At 54.2% G+C, this 16,388-nt stretch overlaps 4 protein-coding genes across 4 annotated transcripts; 1 reads left to right on the forward strand and 3 right to left on the reverse strand.

The window, feature by feature from the left end:
* Window positions 1-2,717: 2,717 nt before the first annotated feature.
* On the reverse strand, window positions 2,718-3,959 carry CTHT_0035100 (uncharacterized protein; the record flags this gene model as incomplete). Its single annotated transcript, XM_006693878.1, has 1 exon — window positions 2,718-3,959. One exon carries the CDS (start codon window positions 3,957-3,959, stop codon window positions 2,718-2,720), a length of 1,242 nt encoding a protein of 413 aa, XP_006693941.1.
* A 1,459-nt stretch (window positions 3,960-5,418) lies between these two features.
* On the forward strand, window positions 5,419-8,613 carry CTHT_0035110 (uncharacterized protein; the record flags this gene model as incomplete). Its single annotated transcript, XM_006693879.1, has 4 exons — window positions 5,419-5,737; window positions 5,944-7,152; window positions 7,208-7,261; window positions 7,328-8,613. The coding sequence occupies 4 exons, from the start codon at window positions 5,419-5,421 to the stop codon at window positions 8,611-8,613; spliced, it is 2,868 nt and encodes a 955-aa protein (XP_006693942.1).
* A 1,289-nt stretch (window positions 8,614-9,902) lies between these two features.
* On the reverse strand, window positions 9,903-11,663 carry CTHT_0035120 (glucose-6-phosphate isomerase-like protein; the record flags this gene model as incomplete). Its single annotated transcript, XM_006693880.1, has 2 exons — window positions 9,903-11,073; window positions 11,146-11,663. The coding sequence occupies 2 exons, from the start codon at window positions 11,661-11,663 to the stop codon at window positions 9,903-9,905; spliced, it is 1,689 nt and encodes a 562-aa protein (XP_006693943.1).
* A 1,538-nt stretch (window positions 11,664-13,201) lies between these two features.
* CTHT_0035130 (serine/threonine protein kinase-like protein) lies at window positions 13,202-15,403 on the reverse strand (the record flags this gene model as incomplete). Its single annotated transcript, XM_006693881.1, has 4 exons — window positions 13,202-13,405; window positions 13,474-15,023; window positions 15,110-15,247; window positions 15,382-15,403. 4 exons carry the CDS (start codon window positions 15,401-15,403, stop codon window positions 13,202-13,204), a joined length of 1,914 nt encoding a protein of 637 aa, XP_006693944.1.
* Window positions 15,404-16,388: the final 985 nt, after the last annotated feature.

The raw sequence follows: 16,388 nt of genomic DNA on the forward strand, positions 1-16,388 counted from the left end.
AAGCTCCGTTGACGAGGCTCTTTTTCTTGTTTTAAACCCTAACCCACATACAACCTCCTTCAAGCTGCACACGGAGATTTCCAGGTTTTTCACTGTCGCTGTCGTTTAGTCAAGTTGCATGGCAACCATGCGGTTATTTATGCAGATACTCGAACTGTCATAAGCCGAGATTCAGCAATAAAATAGCTAGAAGACATTACAGACTCACTCTATTTCTCGATACTCCTCTAGTGGTTCAGTAAGGGGTGATATAAAGACTACTCAACGTGCCATCCATCACAAAGTAACACTTATGTGTTGTTGCAACTCGAGAGATGGTAAACTTTTGGGAATAAATCCAGCAAACCCAACTCAAGAACTTTCTGCGGGGTTCCGATCCTGACTTCGCGTCCCTGTGATCTATCGTCGATGCCTTAGCCGCCACTCTAGCCGGGGTGGACGATTTTGCCCGATTTCTTTTGAATGGCCGTTACTTATATGTTTACGTTCCATCAAATGAACCTGTTATCCCGATGCACCTGCTTGAATCTAGAAAAGCGTAACGGCAAAGGATCGTGATAGTGCAGAATTGGCAAATATCGCCTGTTGTGTAAAGTAAATATGTGTCTTAACGCTGAAGCTATGCCAGTCCTTACCCTTCCTATTCTCATATTGCGGAGCTCTTGAGTCCACAAGCAGGGCTAGTCTTTAGTTCTTTAGTCCATGGCAGACTTGTTCACTCAAAAATCTAAGCTTCACATATCCCTGGGTGGCGTTATCACTTTAGTGTCTTCATTAATAAGTGTTCGCGATCACAAACAGTCAGCAGCCTCTGGGTTAGATTAAATCTGGAGATATCCGATCGCCATTTCCTCTTGGACTTATCATCCTGCCTCTATCTAACAAATAGCCTGCGTCTTCTCCCCCTCCGTCTTAATGAGAATCTGCTTTTGTCAGAATATCTACTACATCGAATCATTGCAGTCCTAAACAGACCAATTTTTGGTTGGGAGTTTCCCTCCCAACCATAACCAACATCGCTCCGAGAGGCACTAGCCTCTTTGCATTGATTGTTGTATTCACCGTTCTTTCCACCATTTTCCTTGCAGCGCATGCTGTAGCAACCTGGCTAGTATGGAGAGGACTCTATGCTGACGATGCTCTCGTTACCTTTGCCTATGTATGTGCTGAGATACTGGGCATACATCAAGGTGATACCAAACTGACAAACTTTATTTTTTGTGACAGGGGTGCACATTTTCCCTTGCGGGTGTTGTCAGTTGGGCCATCTTTGCTAGCGGTGTGGGCAAGCATGCCATCGATACCAGCGTCCATGAGCTAGGACTCTAACACCAAGCTCTTTTAGCGACGGCAGTCACTGGGACACTCGGGACCGCTGCGTTGAAGATGTCGGTTCCATGGATGCACAGACGACTTTTCGACATTCCAAGACTCAGGAATTATGTCTATTTTGTCATGCTCATCTGCATTATGTTTACCCTAATCTTCCTGGTCATTTTTCAAACAAACTGTCAGCCGAGTTCGCAAATGTGGAGGCCTGTTCCGGGACGGTACTGCCGCGATATCACTTACACTATGTTCGCGGCACCGAGCAGTAGTCTGGCCATTGACCTTGCTATTGTTATCTTGCCGATGCCGTGGGTGTGGAAACTCAAAATGCTAACACGGCATCGAGTCATAGTCAGCAGTTTATCTAAGAGGAGGGAGATCTACATCGGGCACGAAGTAGACGTGGAATACGAAAGGAAGACAGGACACTGACCAAATTGTTGGGGTATTTTAGGCTGGCTCTGGCTTGTCAGCAAGGGACAGCGTGTGTAGACAGAACAGAAAGCTGTGAACAAATGAGTGTTCTCTAGATGTAACAAGCATCTGTATGCTTGGTATTACCCATCAGATTAATCTCAGCCATGGGTGTCTCCTTGGAACAAAGCTCAGTCACATTCGAAACTTCGATGTTGATTTTTTACTGCCAGTTTGATATGGCACCACAAAAAGGCCATACGAGAGCCTGGTAAACCAGGCTGACCAAAGTCGTCCTTAGGTCTATCAGGCGTTGGTCAATGATGGCTTGAATATCCAAGGAGAGACTGAACCATTTGCGATTCGAGTGTGCTTGTTGGCTATGCAATTACGTATGTAGACTTGAAAGGTCAACAAGCAAGGGAGTAGAATACGGGCGGCATGAAGGCCAACCAGAACCAGAAACAACAAGCCAACCTAGAGGCTTAGTTGGGACTGGATTGATTGGAATGGGTAACACACTGGATGGTACCGCAAATAACATAAATGTATTAAGCTTGCATTTGCATAGGGTATATATACATAGGAAACGTTGCGCGAGAGGTAAATGTGAATCATGCAGCCATGTGGTCTATCCATGACCAATTGGCCTGCGGTGTGTACATATTTCACAAAATGTACAACTGGTCGTTGCGTATTCCGCACCATGTCCCCAAAATACTTGAGTTTGCCAAGGTATAGCATCCAGGCAAATCATATAGTGGCACTGAGGGGCTGATAGGTCCCAGGAAATATTTCGAAGCGTTCCCTAATGCATCGGCCTTTCGGCTTCCCTGCCCACTCCCTGCTCGAAGAGACGCTTTTGCGCTGACGTGGAGATCAGATGGTTAATGAAAACGGAAACCAGAATACTGCCTTAGATATTTAAGATCGGAAAGGTCCAAGGTCCTATAGGCAAAATCTCTGGCGACCTGTCAGGCGCCGGCTAACTGACCATGCGGGTTAGCACACCAGTTATAGTATTTGTTCAGAAGGGTTAGGAGCTGTGTTGCTTCACCCATCCGATCGACCTTCATCAGATGTTGTACAGTGTCGATGCCAAGCCAGACAATGCGCCGCATGAACTGATCAACGCTGCTGGGAGCCTTGACGCGCGGGATCCAGTTTTTCTCATCTGAGAGCAGTGACATGGCTAGGTCTGAGGAGGGCTTAGTAGGATGGTAAAGGTCGATATGGGCTCTCAGTGTGGTTGGCGGTCTTAATTCGTCGCCTGCAGCGACGAAGGGCTCGAAGAGTTGGACAGGAGGGAGAGAGTGCTTCCAAGAATTCATGGTCGTTTCTTGAGCAAGGGTAATCCAAGCCTTTCCTCCAACCTCTTTATTCCACGAGCCTTCATGCTTCAACATGTCTTCCGCTTTGAGGAAGACATCGTACGCACCCTCCAGCTCCACTTGACCAAACTTGGAGCCCACAAGAGCGTTGAGGAGAACGCTGGTATGACAACCAGTGGAAGCTTCAAACCCTTGCAACTCTGCAACGGAAGGTTCAGTTGAACGACGTAGCCATTCCAACACAACATTGTCTTTGCCTTCAGCTACAAGGAATTGGACAAGGGTCACAGTAAACCTGCGGTTTTGAAGAAAGGACAGAGTACGGAGCTGCCCCGAATCCCGCAACCACCGCAGAACCAGCGTGCCAGCGCCTGTGGTCTTCAGGCCCTCAGACAGAGAAATGAAGGAAGATTGCTTCACTGCACCCCTGACAACTAGCAGGAAACCGTGTGCTCTGTCCAAAGTCATCAAGCCACGACTAACAGCCTTCTCGAAAAGAACCTTGTGTGTGTCCCATGGATTCGTAGCAGGGCCTGTGGATGTCGAAGAGATTTGGGAGGGGTTGAAAAACGGACTGGTAAGAATGTCATGCAGGTGCTGGTCAGTGGCATGGATGGACCCCTTGGGGCGAGAAGAACCGTCATCGTTGTGGCTAGATCGAAGAGAGGAGGTGTGGCCAGGGAGATAGGACAAGGCGGGCATCTTCAGGGGACCAGGCTGTGACCGCGACCCCGGCAGGAGGCCGAGCTCATAGTCGAGAGTGTTGCGGAAAGACTCTTTTAGGAGATCGAGCAGGCGCTGAGACTCTTGCTTGCTCATAGGAAGCGGCTGGCGGAGGGGGGGGAACAGCGCTTTGAGGGCGCCCAGCGCTTTGGAGCCGTGCATGTTAGACGTCAATCGGGAGCAGCGCCCATCAGGGTTTGCCGTAGTTGTCGGGTACCGATGGGAATTGATCAAGACGGGAAAACTGAGCTTGCAGTTACGGACTCGCTGCTCAGTCGTGCGGTTGCGATATTTGGTCGGTCGTGTGCCAGCTCTGGCAAAGAGAGGGTCATCGGTACATGGTATGGAAGCTGAACTAAATCGACCAATGGTGGAGCTCCGTCAGCCCACCCGGTCCTGCGGGTCCCAGACACCCAAACGGTCCGACAGTGTGTATTATGGAGAAGAACGGAACTACAGTCATGTGATATCAGGTTTCACAACGGGCACTCAGCCGTCCCAGCGGCCAGCAGGACTGCAAAAAAAGCTGAGAGCGGACTCAAGGCCTGGCATGCATCCACTGTTTCTTTTGTGTTTGTCCTGTCGACAGGCCCTGTCGGTCGCTGATCCGCGAGCGAAACAGCTGCCTGCGTCAGTTTACACAGTGGCGATACCTACCCCTACGCTGCCACAGTGGGAACTGGCTGACCCAATCTGGGCAACGGACATGCTGCTTAGTTCGCTGAGCCCCTCATTGCCAGGGCTTTTTTAGCATTTCAAAAGGATTGCATGCCATCTATACAACTGTCGAACTGTCGTAGGTTGCCTAGTACTGTAGACTGGGCTGCGAGCCGTTTTTAAACTCCTCTCAGTGCTCCCTGTTTTTGGCATGCGCTTTGCGGTCTGCCAGCCCCCTCCATCTACGTACATCTTGACATGCGGGCTACGCTCAAAACGCAGAGTTGCGTGACGCATGTCGCGGGGTCAAAGAGGGTTGACTGGTCGATGCGGGTCGGCGGGCCACGGGCTTGCGGTGGCCCAGGCCCACCTGCTGTGCCGTAGTTGGCCAGAATGGCCCTCCAGAGGCCCAGGGCAGCTCGAGGCTGGAGCGTTCCATTGTCCCACGTCCAGCGCGCTGTGTTGCAAAGCAGGGCCGCGTGTCAGACACTGGCTCTGGGGTCCAGCTGTTAGCGCGGCCCCGCTATGCAAGTACCTCTACGCGCAAATTTAGCAGGCCAGTAACTTTTGGATGTAGCGGGCTCCAAGCAGTGCTGGGCGCAACGGGCAAAAACTGAACGCCTCCGTCCGTGCCTCGCCGTTCTTTCCACAATTCCACCCTCTCAGGCTGCAACTGCTCCTCCTTCCCCCAAATCCAAGCACCTCACCCGGCTCGATCCATCCCACGGATCGCTCCACGATTTCTACCTGCCTGCGAAGAAAAACTTTCTTTGTAGTTCTTTTTTTCGTCTCGCAGCGACACTTGCGGCATTGATTTTCCCTTTCCCATTTCCCAAATTCTCACTGCCTACCCGCAGACCACAGACCATTCCTCGGCGTGCCTCGACTCGCACAACCGACAGCGCGATCCCGATCGCCGGATTCTTTTCATTCTTCTCCATTTACACATCTTACTATCTCAGAAATGTCTGAGGTACAGTCCAGACCAGCCGCTCCGCGCGGCAGAGGCTCTGGCCGCGGCGGTAGAGGTGGTTTTGCATCCCGGGGAAGCGGCCGCTCCGGTGCTCGGCCCGCCACGAACGGCGACTCCAAACACGACACAGAATCTTCGTCTCTGCCCACCCTCGAAGACGAGGGAGAGATTGGCCGGCTGAAGAAGCTCTACGGCAGCAAGGTCGCTGGCATCAAAGAATTGTTTCCCGATTGGTCTGAGGTCGACATCCTATTTGCTCTGCAGGAGACCGACGGCGACGAGAACTTGGCGAGCACTCGCATCCTTGAAGGTAAGACCGCAACACCTTTCCCCGACATTGACATCCATCTACGCTGGCCCTGCCAGCTGCGTTCCCCAGCTGCAGTCCTTCGTGTCATCGAGTCCCCGATTCTCTCCACATCCTCTGTTCGGCTGTCCATGTTCCCGACCCCGTCTCCCCGTGAGACGATCAGTTCCCTCCCCGCGGCGTCAATGCAAGTTACTGACGTGGCGTAGGATCCATCTCACAGTGGGGCGAAGTCTCGAAGCCCAAGAAAGACCGTTCACGTCCCAAGAATAAGTCAGACGCAACAACCGCGAATGATGCTGCCTCGGCGAATGCCTCCAGACATGGCCGCGGTGGTCGCCCTGTTGACAGCGGTCGTGGTCGCGGTCGCGGCGGCGCCCGTGGCAAGCCGTCCCACGCGACCACGAATGGCGCTCGCAATAAGGAGAGCCAGCCGCTCTCTGTCCCAACCGAGGAGTCCTCAGAATGGAATGCAAAGCCGGCCGAAGAGCCTGCTGCTTCGCGCGAATCGACAGCAGCCGAGAATGCCACCCCTTCGACTACTACCCCCGCCACACCAACTCCTGCTTCCAAACCTGCCGTCGAGCCTGTGAAGACTTGGGCCAGTATGCTGAGACAAGCGACTGCTCCGAAGCCCGCGCCTAAGCCTAAAGAACCCCCGGTTAAGCCGCCTGCGCCGGAACCCGTCGTTGAGCCTTTGCCCCCGGCTGAGCCAGCCGCACCCGCTGAGGAAGAAAAGGCCTCTGCTGCCGAAGAGGAGCCTGCTGCCCCCGAACCGGCCCCGGAGCCGGTCGAGGAGGAGACGAAAGAGCCAGCGAAGGAGCCGGCTAAGGAACCTGCTCCTGCACCGGCCGTTGAGCCCATTGTTCCCGCTGTTCCTATTATTCCTGCCGTCCCGGCCATTCTGACTCCTGCTGTTCCCGAAGTGGCTCTGCCGCCCTCGAAGGATCAGCTCACCGAGAAGAACCTCGATAAGATTGCCGATGACTCTCATCCCCCTCCGACCGAGACTGCCGCCAGCGAAGCAGCTGACTCCTGGGATCCCAATGCCCAGGCCCCCAGCGCAACGGCTACCCCAATCTCGGCCTCTCAACAGCAGCATCAGGCTGCTCGCTCGACTGCTCCCGCCAAGCCAGCCGGCCGGACCGGCTCTCATGCTCGGCGTATGCTTGATCAGCTCGAGGCAGTCCGCATGCCTGCTATCCGCGATGCCGTTGACCGCGCTGCAGTTCAGTTTGGTGCCTTCAGCCTCAATGGCCCTGTCGACGATGATATCGATGGCGATCGCGAAGAGCCTGAGACTCGTCCTCAGCCTCCTCAGGATTCTCCTGTGTCCCAGCCTCGGGCTTCTCTCCCCCCGGCGCAAACGACTTCCGTCTCCGAATCCTTCCCCGCTCAGAAGCCTACTGCACCTGCTAGTATGTCCCACTGTGTTCCCTTGACATCTCACGTGCTTTGCTGATACCCGTCTAGCTTCTACTCCTGCCGCTGCCCCGGCAGCTCCTGTTCCCTCCACCGCTCCGCAGGGTTTGTTCGGCCTCAATCCATTCGAACCTAGTTCTGCTGAACAAGCTAACTCCTTTATGATTACAGCCCCCGCACAACCGCCTGCGGTCCAGAACAATCAACAATTCGGTCGCTTTGGTCAGCCGACTTCTCAGGAGTCTACGTTCCCTGCAGCCAAGCCGTTCGAGCCGTTTGGTCAACAACAACAGCAGCAGCAGCCCGTCTCGTCAGGTCCCCAGACTCACTTCGAAGGTGGCTTCCAAGGCCAAGGACAAGCGGCTCAGCCTCAGGCTCAACAACAGCCCGTTGGGCCTTTCAGCTCTGCTCCCGCGGACTTCTCCTCATACTACACAGCTGACCACCAGAACCGGTACAACTACTATAATCAAGCCTTCTCGCAGCAGGGCATGCAAGGCCAGGATGCTCTGTCCTCGCAAGCTCAGCGTTCGTTCGGCGGCTACACCGCCCCTCAGGCCGACAACCTCAGCCAGTATCCTCAGAGCGGGACCCAGCAGCCGTCGCGCTTTGGCGCCGGTGCAGGCACCGACGCGCAAATTGGTGGCGCCGCCAATCCTGTCGCGGCCAGTAGCCAGGCTCAGGCTGCACCCACTGCTCAGGCCCAGTCGCATGCTCAGCAACAGCCCCATGACTACCCTTACAGCCATCCTTATTACACGAACCCTTACTACTCGGCCTACATGAACTACCAGGGTGGTTACAACCAGTATGGCCCCTATGGAAAGGGTGGCCTGGGCTACCAGCCCAGCCAGTACGGCATCTCTCCTCAGGGTCCTCATGCTTACTCTTCTCCTGCCGGGGCTTTCGGTCAGTCCGGCCTCCATCGTGACGCTGGTTTGGGTGACTACGGCCGTGCCGGTTCTCAGACGGGCCAGCAAGGCCTCGGCACTGGCTTTGGCGTTCATGACACCTATGGCCGTAGCGGCGCAGGCTATCAGTCCCAAGGCACTCAGTCATTCAATGCCCCCGGCTCTCAGCCCGCCGCTACGACCTCTGTTACTGACGATTTGAAGCCCTTTGGTGAGTCTAAGACTGCTAGCGGCCCTAGCCCCTCCATGGGCGCTGCTGCTCGTCCTGGCTCTGCAGCGAATAATGGTCCGTCGCAGACTGGTCTCCCTCCGCCTCAGTCTGCTCAGCAGACCGCTCTTGGTGGTATGGGTGGCTATGGTGGTTATCCGGGACATCTGCAGCAGGGTCATGGTCTGCATGGGGCCCAGACCGGTGCCGGCGCTTTTGGCATGGGTGCTAGCAGTGCTCAAGGTCATCAGAACAGCTATGGCGCCTACGGTGGCCAAGGCTTCGCAGGGAGCTACTATGGGAACCCTCCTCGCGGCTGGGGTAACAATTACCATTAAGTGAGGAAAGCATGATGACTCTCCTCTCCATTGCAATTCTCTTTGGTCTGCAGTGCTTTTGTGCCTCATGGGAAACGGGAATCGAGGAGTTACATGACGAAAATGGGATGACTTGATAATCGGGAAGGGAAAGCAAAACAAAACGGATGAGACCGGGCAGTTTAACTGACCTAACCTAACCTAACAATAATCCCTTTTCTCCCCCCCCCTCTCTCTCACCGGGATGAGGATGCTGCCACATCTTTTTCCTTCGCCGTCTGCAAAAAATAAAAAAGACGCCAAGATACGAGGAATGACCATGATCCCTTTTAGGCGAAAGGAACAGAGATGCGATGAGCTTTCTCTCTCGCTCCCCAAACCTCGTTCGTGCACTTCTGACTCCACCTTATTCTCCTCGATTTTTCCTGATCTTTCCCTCTTACGAAAGCTATCATCTTTCCCTCTCGTGAGCTTGTGTGTTAGTAACAGGGTTTCTCATGGTCTTGTTTTTTTTCGTCTTCTCTCGAGTTTCAGTGGGCGGTCGGATGGTCTGGCTTGGTCTGGCTCTCTGGTTGGTTGATTGGGTTGATTGGGTTGGGTTGGGTTGGGTGGATGGCAGGCAGGCATGCATGCATTGGTGGTGGATGATGGATGATTTACCGCTCTGCTTTTTACCTATCGCAACTTGAACTGACAATCCAATCACGTGGAAAATGAGAAAAACAGAGATGACGCATTTTTTTGTTGATCTGGTATTTTTTTCTCTCTCTCCTCCTTACCTTAGCTTGCTTTTTACTCGTTCATGGTTCGCCTTGATTGTCTGCTTGCCAAATGGGTGATATGGAAAAAAGAAGGTGCCAGAGAGGCAGTGCGGTACGGCAACAAAAATAACTATGCGGTTGAGTGTTAAGCATGATTTCCAAATTGACTCATGAGTCTGCATCTTTCTGACTTGAGTACGAGGAATGGAAACGATTTTTTCTTCCAGGAGGTTTCAAATTCCATTGCTTGCGCGTTGTTCTAGGCCAACGTAAACGACGGCTGTCTCAGGTAAGGGGAGTCTCGAGTAGCCGTTGGCAACCACAGGGTGTTCAGCGCAAATTACGGCACAAGAGTTAGGTAGGAACATACAGTGATAATGTTCCATCTCTTCTCGTATATTATTGGTATTCTAACGGATACTAACCCAAAAACAAGCCCAAGGGTTTCATATGATATGACACTCTTCCTAAGCAAGCCAGCTATTTTTTTGCAGCCTCTAAGTACACTCACATCTCCCCCACAAACAAACAAACCCTCTCCTCCACATTCTATGAGAGGTTCGCGTACTTCTTGAACGCAGCCAACAGGCCACCGGTCGAGGCGTCGTGGGCCTCGCCATTATTGCCCTCCTCGTCCAGCTCCTTGAGGATCTTCTTGGCTAGGACCTTACCGAGCTCGACACCCCATTGGTCGAAGCTGTTGATGTCCCAGACAGCACCCTCCGTGAAGGTCAGGTGCTCGTAGTAGACAATCAGAGCGCCCAACTCTGCCGGGCCAATAGCACCGCCCACCAGGATGCTGGTCGTCGGCCGGTTGCCCAGGAAGACCTTGTGGGGGACGAGAGACTCGGGCACGTTGCCCTCAGCGCGCACCTCGTCGGCTGTCTTGCCCACCATGAGGGCCTCAGCTTGGGCAAGGTAGTTCGACGCCAGCATCTTCTGGTGGAGGTTGTTCGAAACTGGGTTGTGCGACTTGGCCGCGAGGATAAAGTCTGCCGGGATGAGCTTGGTACCCTGATGGACCAGCTGGAAGAAGGAGTGCTGGGCGTTGGTGCACGGCTCACCGAACAGCACGGCGCCGGTCTGGTACTTGGCCGGTGTGCCGTCCGAGGTGATGGTCTTGCCGTTAGACTCCATGGACAGCTGCTGCAGGTAGGCAGGGAAGCGGTGCAGGTACTGGTCGAATGGGGCAACCAAATGAGTTTGGGCGTTGAAAAAGTTGGTGTACCAGACGCTGAGCAGGCCACCAAGGACAGGGACGTTCTGGCGCAGAGGGGCTGTTCGGAAGTGCTGATCCATGGCGTGGGCGCCGGCTAGAAATTTGTAGAAATTATCGAAGCCGACATACAGAGCAACGCTCAAGCCAATGGCGCTCCAGACGGAGTAGCGACCGCCAACCCAGTTCTCAAAGCCGAACATGTTGGCTGGGTCAATACCGAACTTAACAACCTCCTCTTCGTTGGTAGACAGGGCGACAAAGTGCTTCGAGATATCGCCCTTGCCGCCAGTCTTCTCAAGGAACCACTGCTTGGCCGTGTTGGCATTGGTGGTTGTCTCAGCAGTCGTAAAGGTCTTGGAGGCTATCAGGAACAGAGTGGTCTCGGGGTCCGAGTTGGCGAGGGCCTCGGCGATGTGGGTGCCGTCAATGTTGGACACGAAGTGCAGAGTCATGTCCTTGGCGCCGTAGTGCCGGAGGGCCTCAGTGACCATGACAGGCCCACTGTTTGTGCTAACGTCAGCAAGGAGCATACTAACAGTGACTCGACTTGTCTTGGAAAAGTCAGCAACTCACAGGTCAGAGCCGCCAATGCCGACATTGATGATGTTGGTCAACTTCTTCCCGGTGTAACCCGTCCACTCGCCGCTGCGGACCTGGTCGGAGAAGACACGCATGTGTTCGAGGACGTCATTCACACCACCCTTCGTGTTCATGACGTCGACGCCGTCGACCTTCATCTCCTGGTTGGTGACATTGCGCAGCGCGGCATGATAGACGGCGCGGTTCTCGGTGAAGTTGATCTTTTCACCAGCAAACATGGCATCGCGCTTCTTCTCAAGGCCAGCCTGCTCGGCCAGCTTGATGAGGAGGTCCAGGGTCTCCTCCGTCACCAGGTTCTTGCTGAAGTCGAAGAGAATCTCGGTGCCATTGGGCTCGGTAGAGATGTCGGCAGGAAGCTTGACGGTCGTAGAGAACTTCTGGAAGCGCTCGGGATCGGCCTTGAAGGCCTCTTTGAGCACGAAGGCTTTGCCGACAATCTCATGGTGAGCTTGGAGCTCAGCCCAGGCGGGGAGGGTGTTAGTGGGGGCCATGATGAGCCTTGACCTGGAGTTTTGATGTTTTCCTGGCGGTTTGTGCTGGGGGGGGCGAGCGAGATAGAATTCGAACGAAGATCTCGGCCTCTTACTGAAAGGAAGCTGTCAGGACTTGCGGCGACTCAAAAATCATGTCAAGATCAGGAATCGGGAGCACGACAGAGCAGGGGAGGTGGGGTGCTTGATATCTGTGTTAGTTGCCCAGGCCTGCGAGAGTGCCCCGCACTGGTTGCGGGTATTCGCGATGGAAGCTGACCCTTCCCCCCCTTTCTTGCTCCCTGGTCCACCCCTCCCCTCAGGCACAAACAGCCCGGAGCATGAGGGGCGCAGGCCCGTCGGTTTCAAAACGCCGCCAAAACACAACCAAAAAAAAGGTGGTACTGACCAGAGCTGCGGTTTCACTGCTCAATGGATGACAGAGATGCTGTTGAAGAGGAAGAAAAGACATTTCATAGTTTTCCATAAATATTCTAAAGGCACCACGTTGGCACGTATCCTGCTCTGAGACCCGGCAGCGGCGGCCATTACGTCCCATCAGCACTGCACGTCATCTGGTACATCGGCATTCAACAGAGCCCCACCCCACGCCTGGGCTGCCAGACTTTAGAAAGAAAGCATGGATGGTCAGCTAGGAAGTCCCTCAATCCTTTCCTGTCACCATTGGGTAGTCGTCACCACCATGCTAAAGTTTGCCGCTCCACATCCGCGGATTTAGCCAATTCAGCAGGCCGGCCCAACAAGAGCCTCAGCGTCGCTAGCGCGGGGGTGCGCCTGTCGGTTCTTCGACAGGATAAATTCAGCTCACAGCATCAAATCGCTGCCCTGGTCTCCATCCCTGGCGCAGCAACAGGCGACAGACAGGGAATCCGCCACGCAACCCGACTTCGGATGAACTGTTTGTGGGATACCCTGCCCACTGAGGGATTGGGCGGCTGACCCTATGTATTGCGTAGGATGATGTTGACCCAAGATCCTTTTGGATTGGTAAGCACCTGCAGAAGGAGACCCAAGGCACAACCCCCATCATGATCAAAAACTCAAAAGCCATCGGCTATTGACGTGTAATTGGTAGCGACGAAAAAAAAAAAAGAACCATAGTCAAATACCAACACAGTCAAGCAATCCCAATGAACCAAGTTAGCCATGCCCCAGTGACCAAACGCAGCATGAAAAATATAGGTCAACCCCCCTTTCCCCCAGCACCATCATCCCCTTTCTTCCCCTCAACTTTCTCCAGCCCACCCACCCACTCGTCTCATGCCCACAAAAGAAACAAGCCTAGGCTACCCATACGCCCGGCCCGGCGCTTGCGTCGCTCTGTCTGTGTCTCAGCCAAGTTCCATCCATGAAAGCCCATCACCCTATTCCCTAATAGACTCGTTTCCTGCCACTTGAGTCGCTAGCAACTTGAGTCATGTCACGACGAGAGGCGATGAAACAGGGCTGTAAATGCTTGCTCTGGTCCAGTCAAAGCATCAAATAGAATCCAAGATCGAGTACTCCGACATGAGGGAGACGAGTTCTCTGATCTCCCTTTATCTGCCTTGGATGCTGCCCACGAAGGAAGGGTCCTTTATGCTACCACCAGCATCGCCGAGGCCAGCAACCGGGCGGTTGTATGTAAAGCCGGCAAACTGGTTCTGCATGGTCTCGGACAACACTGGGCCCTCGACATAAGAATCCTGGGGTGGCTCCGACGTGAACTCCACGTCAAAGTTGTCGGTGTCAAGGGCATCCACCTAGAATGAGAGAGGATCACAACGTTAGAGAACATCCTGTTAGGCAAGAATGAGAGGTAGCTGCTTACCACATTCGGCTTGAATGCAGGCTCGTACTTGCGCTGCAGAAGCTTACGCCAATCTATGGCGTGGAAGAAGGGATGCGCCTTAATCTCACCCGATCCATTGGCACCCAGGCGCTTGCGTGGATCGCGATCGAGCAACTTAGTCAGGAGATCTCTAGCGGCCGGCGGCACGATGTCTGGGCCGGGGAAGTGCAGCGGCTCGCTGAGAATCTTGCGGTACATCTCGTTGGTATTCTCATCATAGAAGGGAGGAAGACCTGTAAGCATCTCGTACAAGAGGATGCCCAGAGTCCACCAGTCCACGGTCTTGTTATAGCCGTTGCCCAGCAGCAGCTCAGGGGCAAGGTACTCGGGTGTACCGCAGAAGGTGTTGGTGCGGTCCTCGTCCTTCATGTCAAGCTTGCAAAGGCCGAAGTCGCAGAGGGCAATGTGACCTTGATAGTCGAGCAGGATATTTTCTGGCTTGAGATCGCGGTAGATGACGTTGAAGCCGTGCAAGCACTCGAGGGCGCACAGCAGCTCAGCCGTGTAGAAACGACTGCGGTTGACATCGAAACGCTGTTCCCGCTGCAGATGATGGAACAGCTCGCCGCCGTTGACAAAAGCAAGAACGAAGTAGAGCTTCTCGGGACTCTGGAAGGTAAACTTGAGGGGAACGATGAAAGGGTTGTTGATCTGGGCAAGAACTGAGCGCTCTGCCAGAGTGTGGGCGACCTCGGAGCGCGAGATGATGTGGGCTTTCCGGATCGTCTTGAGCGCATAGATCCGGTTGGTGTCCTTCTTGCGTACCTGCATCACCTTGCCAAAACTGCCCTTGCCAACAACCTTGAGAAGCTCGAAGTCCTCGATCTTGAGCTTGTCGCCCTTGTTCTCAACGTATTCGACGCCAATCTTGAGCTTGCCGGTGCCATACTGCACGTCAACCCAATCAACACCACAGAAGCCCGAAGCACGCTCGCGGGCTGCATGCTCAGCTGCAGCCTTTTCCCGTTCCTTTTTGCTCATCTTGGGGTCCTCGACGAAGGGCTGTCTCTCCTCGAACCTCGGGTTGATGCGAACAAGGCCGATGAAAATGTCCTGGCTACGACCCGAGCCCGGAGGGGCATTGGGATTCCGGATGTAAAGGTGAACCACCAACTCAGCCGCTCGTGAAACGTCAAACTTGTACTGGGTATTAGAACCAGCCCAAAGGGGGTTCTCGGGGTTCCCCTCGACCGAGTTGACAAAGACCTGGTTCTTGTCGAAGTCGATCAGCGCATAGGGCAAATACTTGGTAGAGACGCGGCCATGGTTTGTGGGGATGCCGCTGAAGCCGCCCGATGTCTGGGGGCGGCCGGATAGGAAGCCAGAGCCTCGGGACGACGTCGAGGGCCTAACTGAGCCAGCCGCAGCGAGGGCATTTCCTGTAGACAGCGAGCTGCCGGTATGGGTTGAGTTGAATACGTTCCGATGTTGCTCAGGAAGCGAGAATCCTTGTCCTTCATGGAGAGTGACGACGAGGATACCAGGCTTGGGGGCCTTGACAGGCTGTTCGTTTTGGGTTTCTGCGGTAGCTGTACAGAAACAAGCAGTCAGTATGTGAAGAGGATAATGAGCCAATGGAGGCAGGTTGTTGGCTGTTAGGGGATGCAACACATACTGCTCGCACTGTCGTTGGTAGGCGTGGCTGTCCCGGAGATGGATTCCTGGGCCTTGAGGTCCTTATCTGTGATCGTGGAGGTCGATGGAGATCGCGAGAAGGTATCCTTCAGAGGCCCCAGATGGGTCTGCTTGAGTTCTGGAAGAAGCAGATGTCGTCAGCATTTCGAGCGCCACAAAGAAGGGAGTGGCGGAGCGGCAAGCGGCATCAAGGCACAGCACAAGTACCGACTTTGATGCCATAAGGATGAGCGGAGAAAGCTCTCGACATACTTTGAGTGAGTTTCCACGACATCTTGCTATCTGTCAGATGGAAGGGTGTAATCGATTGAGGGAAGGTCGGCTAGTCGGTTGGTTAATCGGGGGTTTGGTTGGGAGTGCCACTTGTCGAATGTTGCCGAGTAGCGCGAGGAAAGGATGGCAGATTGTGGGATGGGGAGCTGAGAATGCAGATGGGGATAGAAGATGGACGTGCAGCAAAGATGAAAGCGCACGATGCTTCCGTTGCTGCTTGTGTTATCTTCTGCCGCGGTGCAGACAACAGCGCGGGTTCGAATGTTATTTTGCCTTGCAGGTGTGAAGGTGTGAGTTGGACTTAGGAGAGGATGGGCAAGTACCGCAACACGCAGCACGGAGTAGGTGGTCACTAGTCACTTGTTGCCAGTTGGGAGGCGGCGGATTGGGCGGGCTGGTTGCTGGTCGCTGGTTGGCTTGCTGGGTCTGCTGAGACAGGGACCCTCCGCATGCGGCAACCCAGGGCTGAGAGAGGTGGGCGGGATCGGGCCCACCGGAATGTCTCCCTTGTCTCGCTGGGGGGGCCTTCGAAACCGCTGTGGTGGGCCACTGAGGCTGTGTGGGGCTACCACAAAACCGCACAGCAGCCAAGGTTCCAAGTAGATGCTGTGTTCCAGACAATCAGAAGCCTGGACTCCAGAGTCAAAACAGTCCAGAGGATCACGAGTTTCCGCAACCACACATTGTTGTTAAGCAATGAACCCCGACTGCCTTTCTGGCACAGCGCTTCTGCTACGAGACGAGACCTGATTCTGTGGATGAAGCACGAGTGGGTGCAACGAGCGCTCTCTGTTTCTTGGACGTGTCAGGTAGGTAGGGGATCCGAATGTACACAGACCATATGAGGCATGGCAGGACCACGCAAAACGGTATAAATTTAGAAGTGGGCTGCTTTAACCAGGAGGAGGGAAATGCAGGTTGCCAGGCTGGGTGGCTTCTGGAAGTTGCGAAAAGTGCTTAAGGGGGGTAAATTAAGACGGAATCAT

Source organism: Thermochaetoides thermophila (genome assembly GCF_000221225.1).
Source record: "Thermochaetoides thermophila DSM 1495 unplaced genomic scaffold scf7180000011816, whole genome shotgun sequence".
NCBI classification, from domain to species: domain Eukaryota; kingdom Fungi; phylum Ascomycota; class Sordariomycetes; order Sordariales; family Chaetomiaceae; genus Thermochaetoides; species Thermochaetoides thermophila.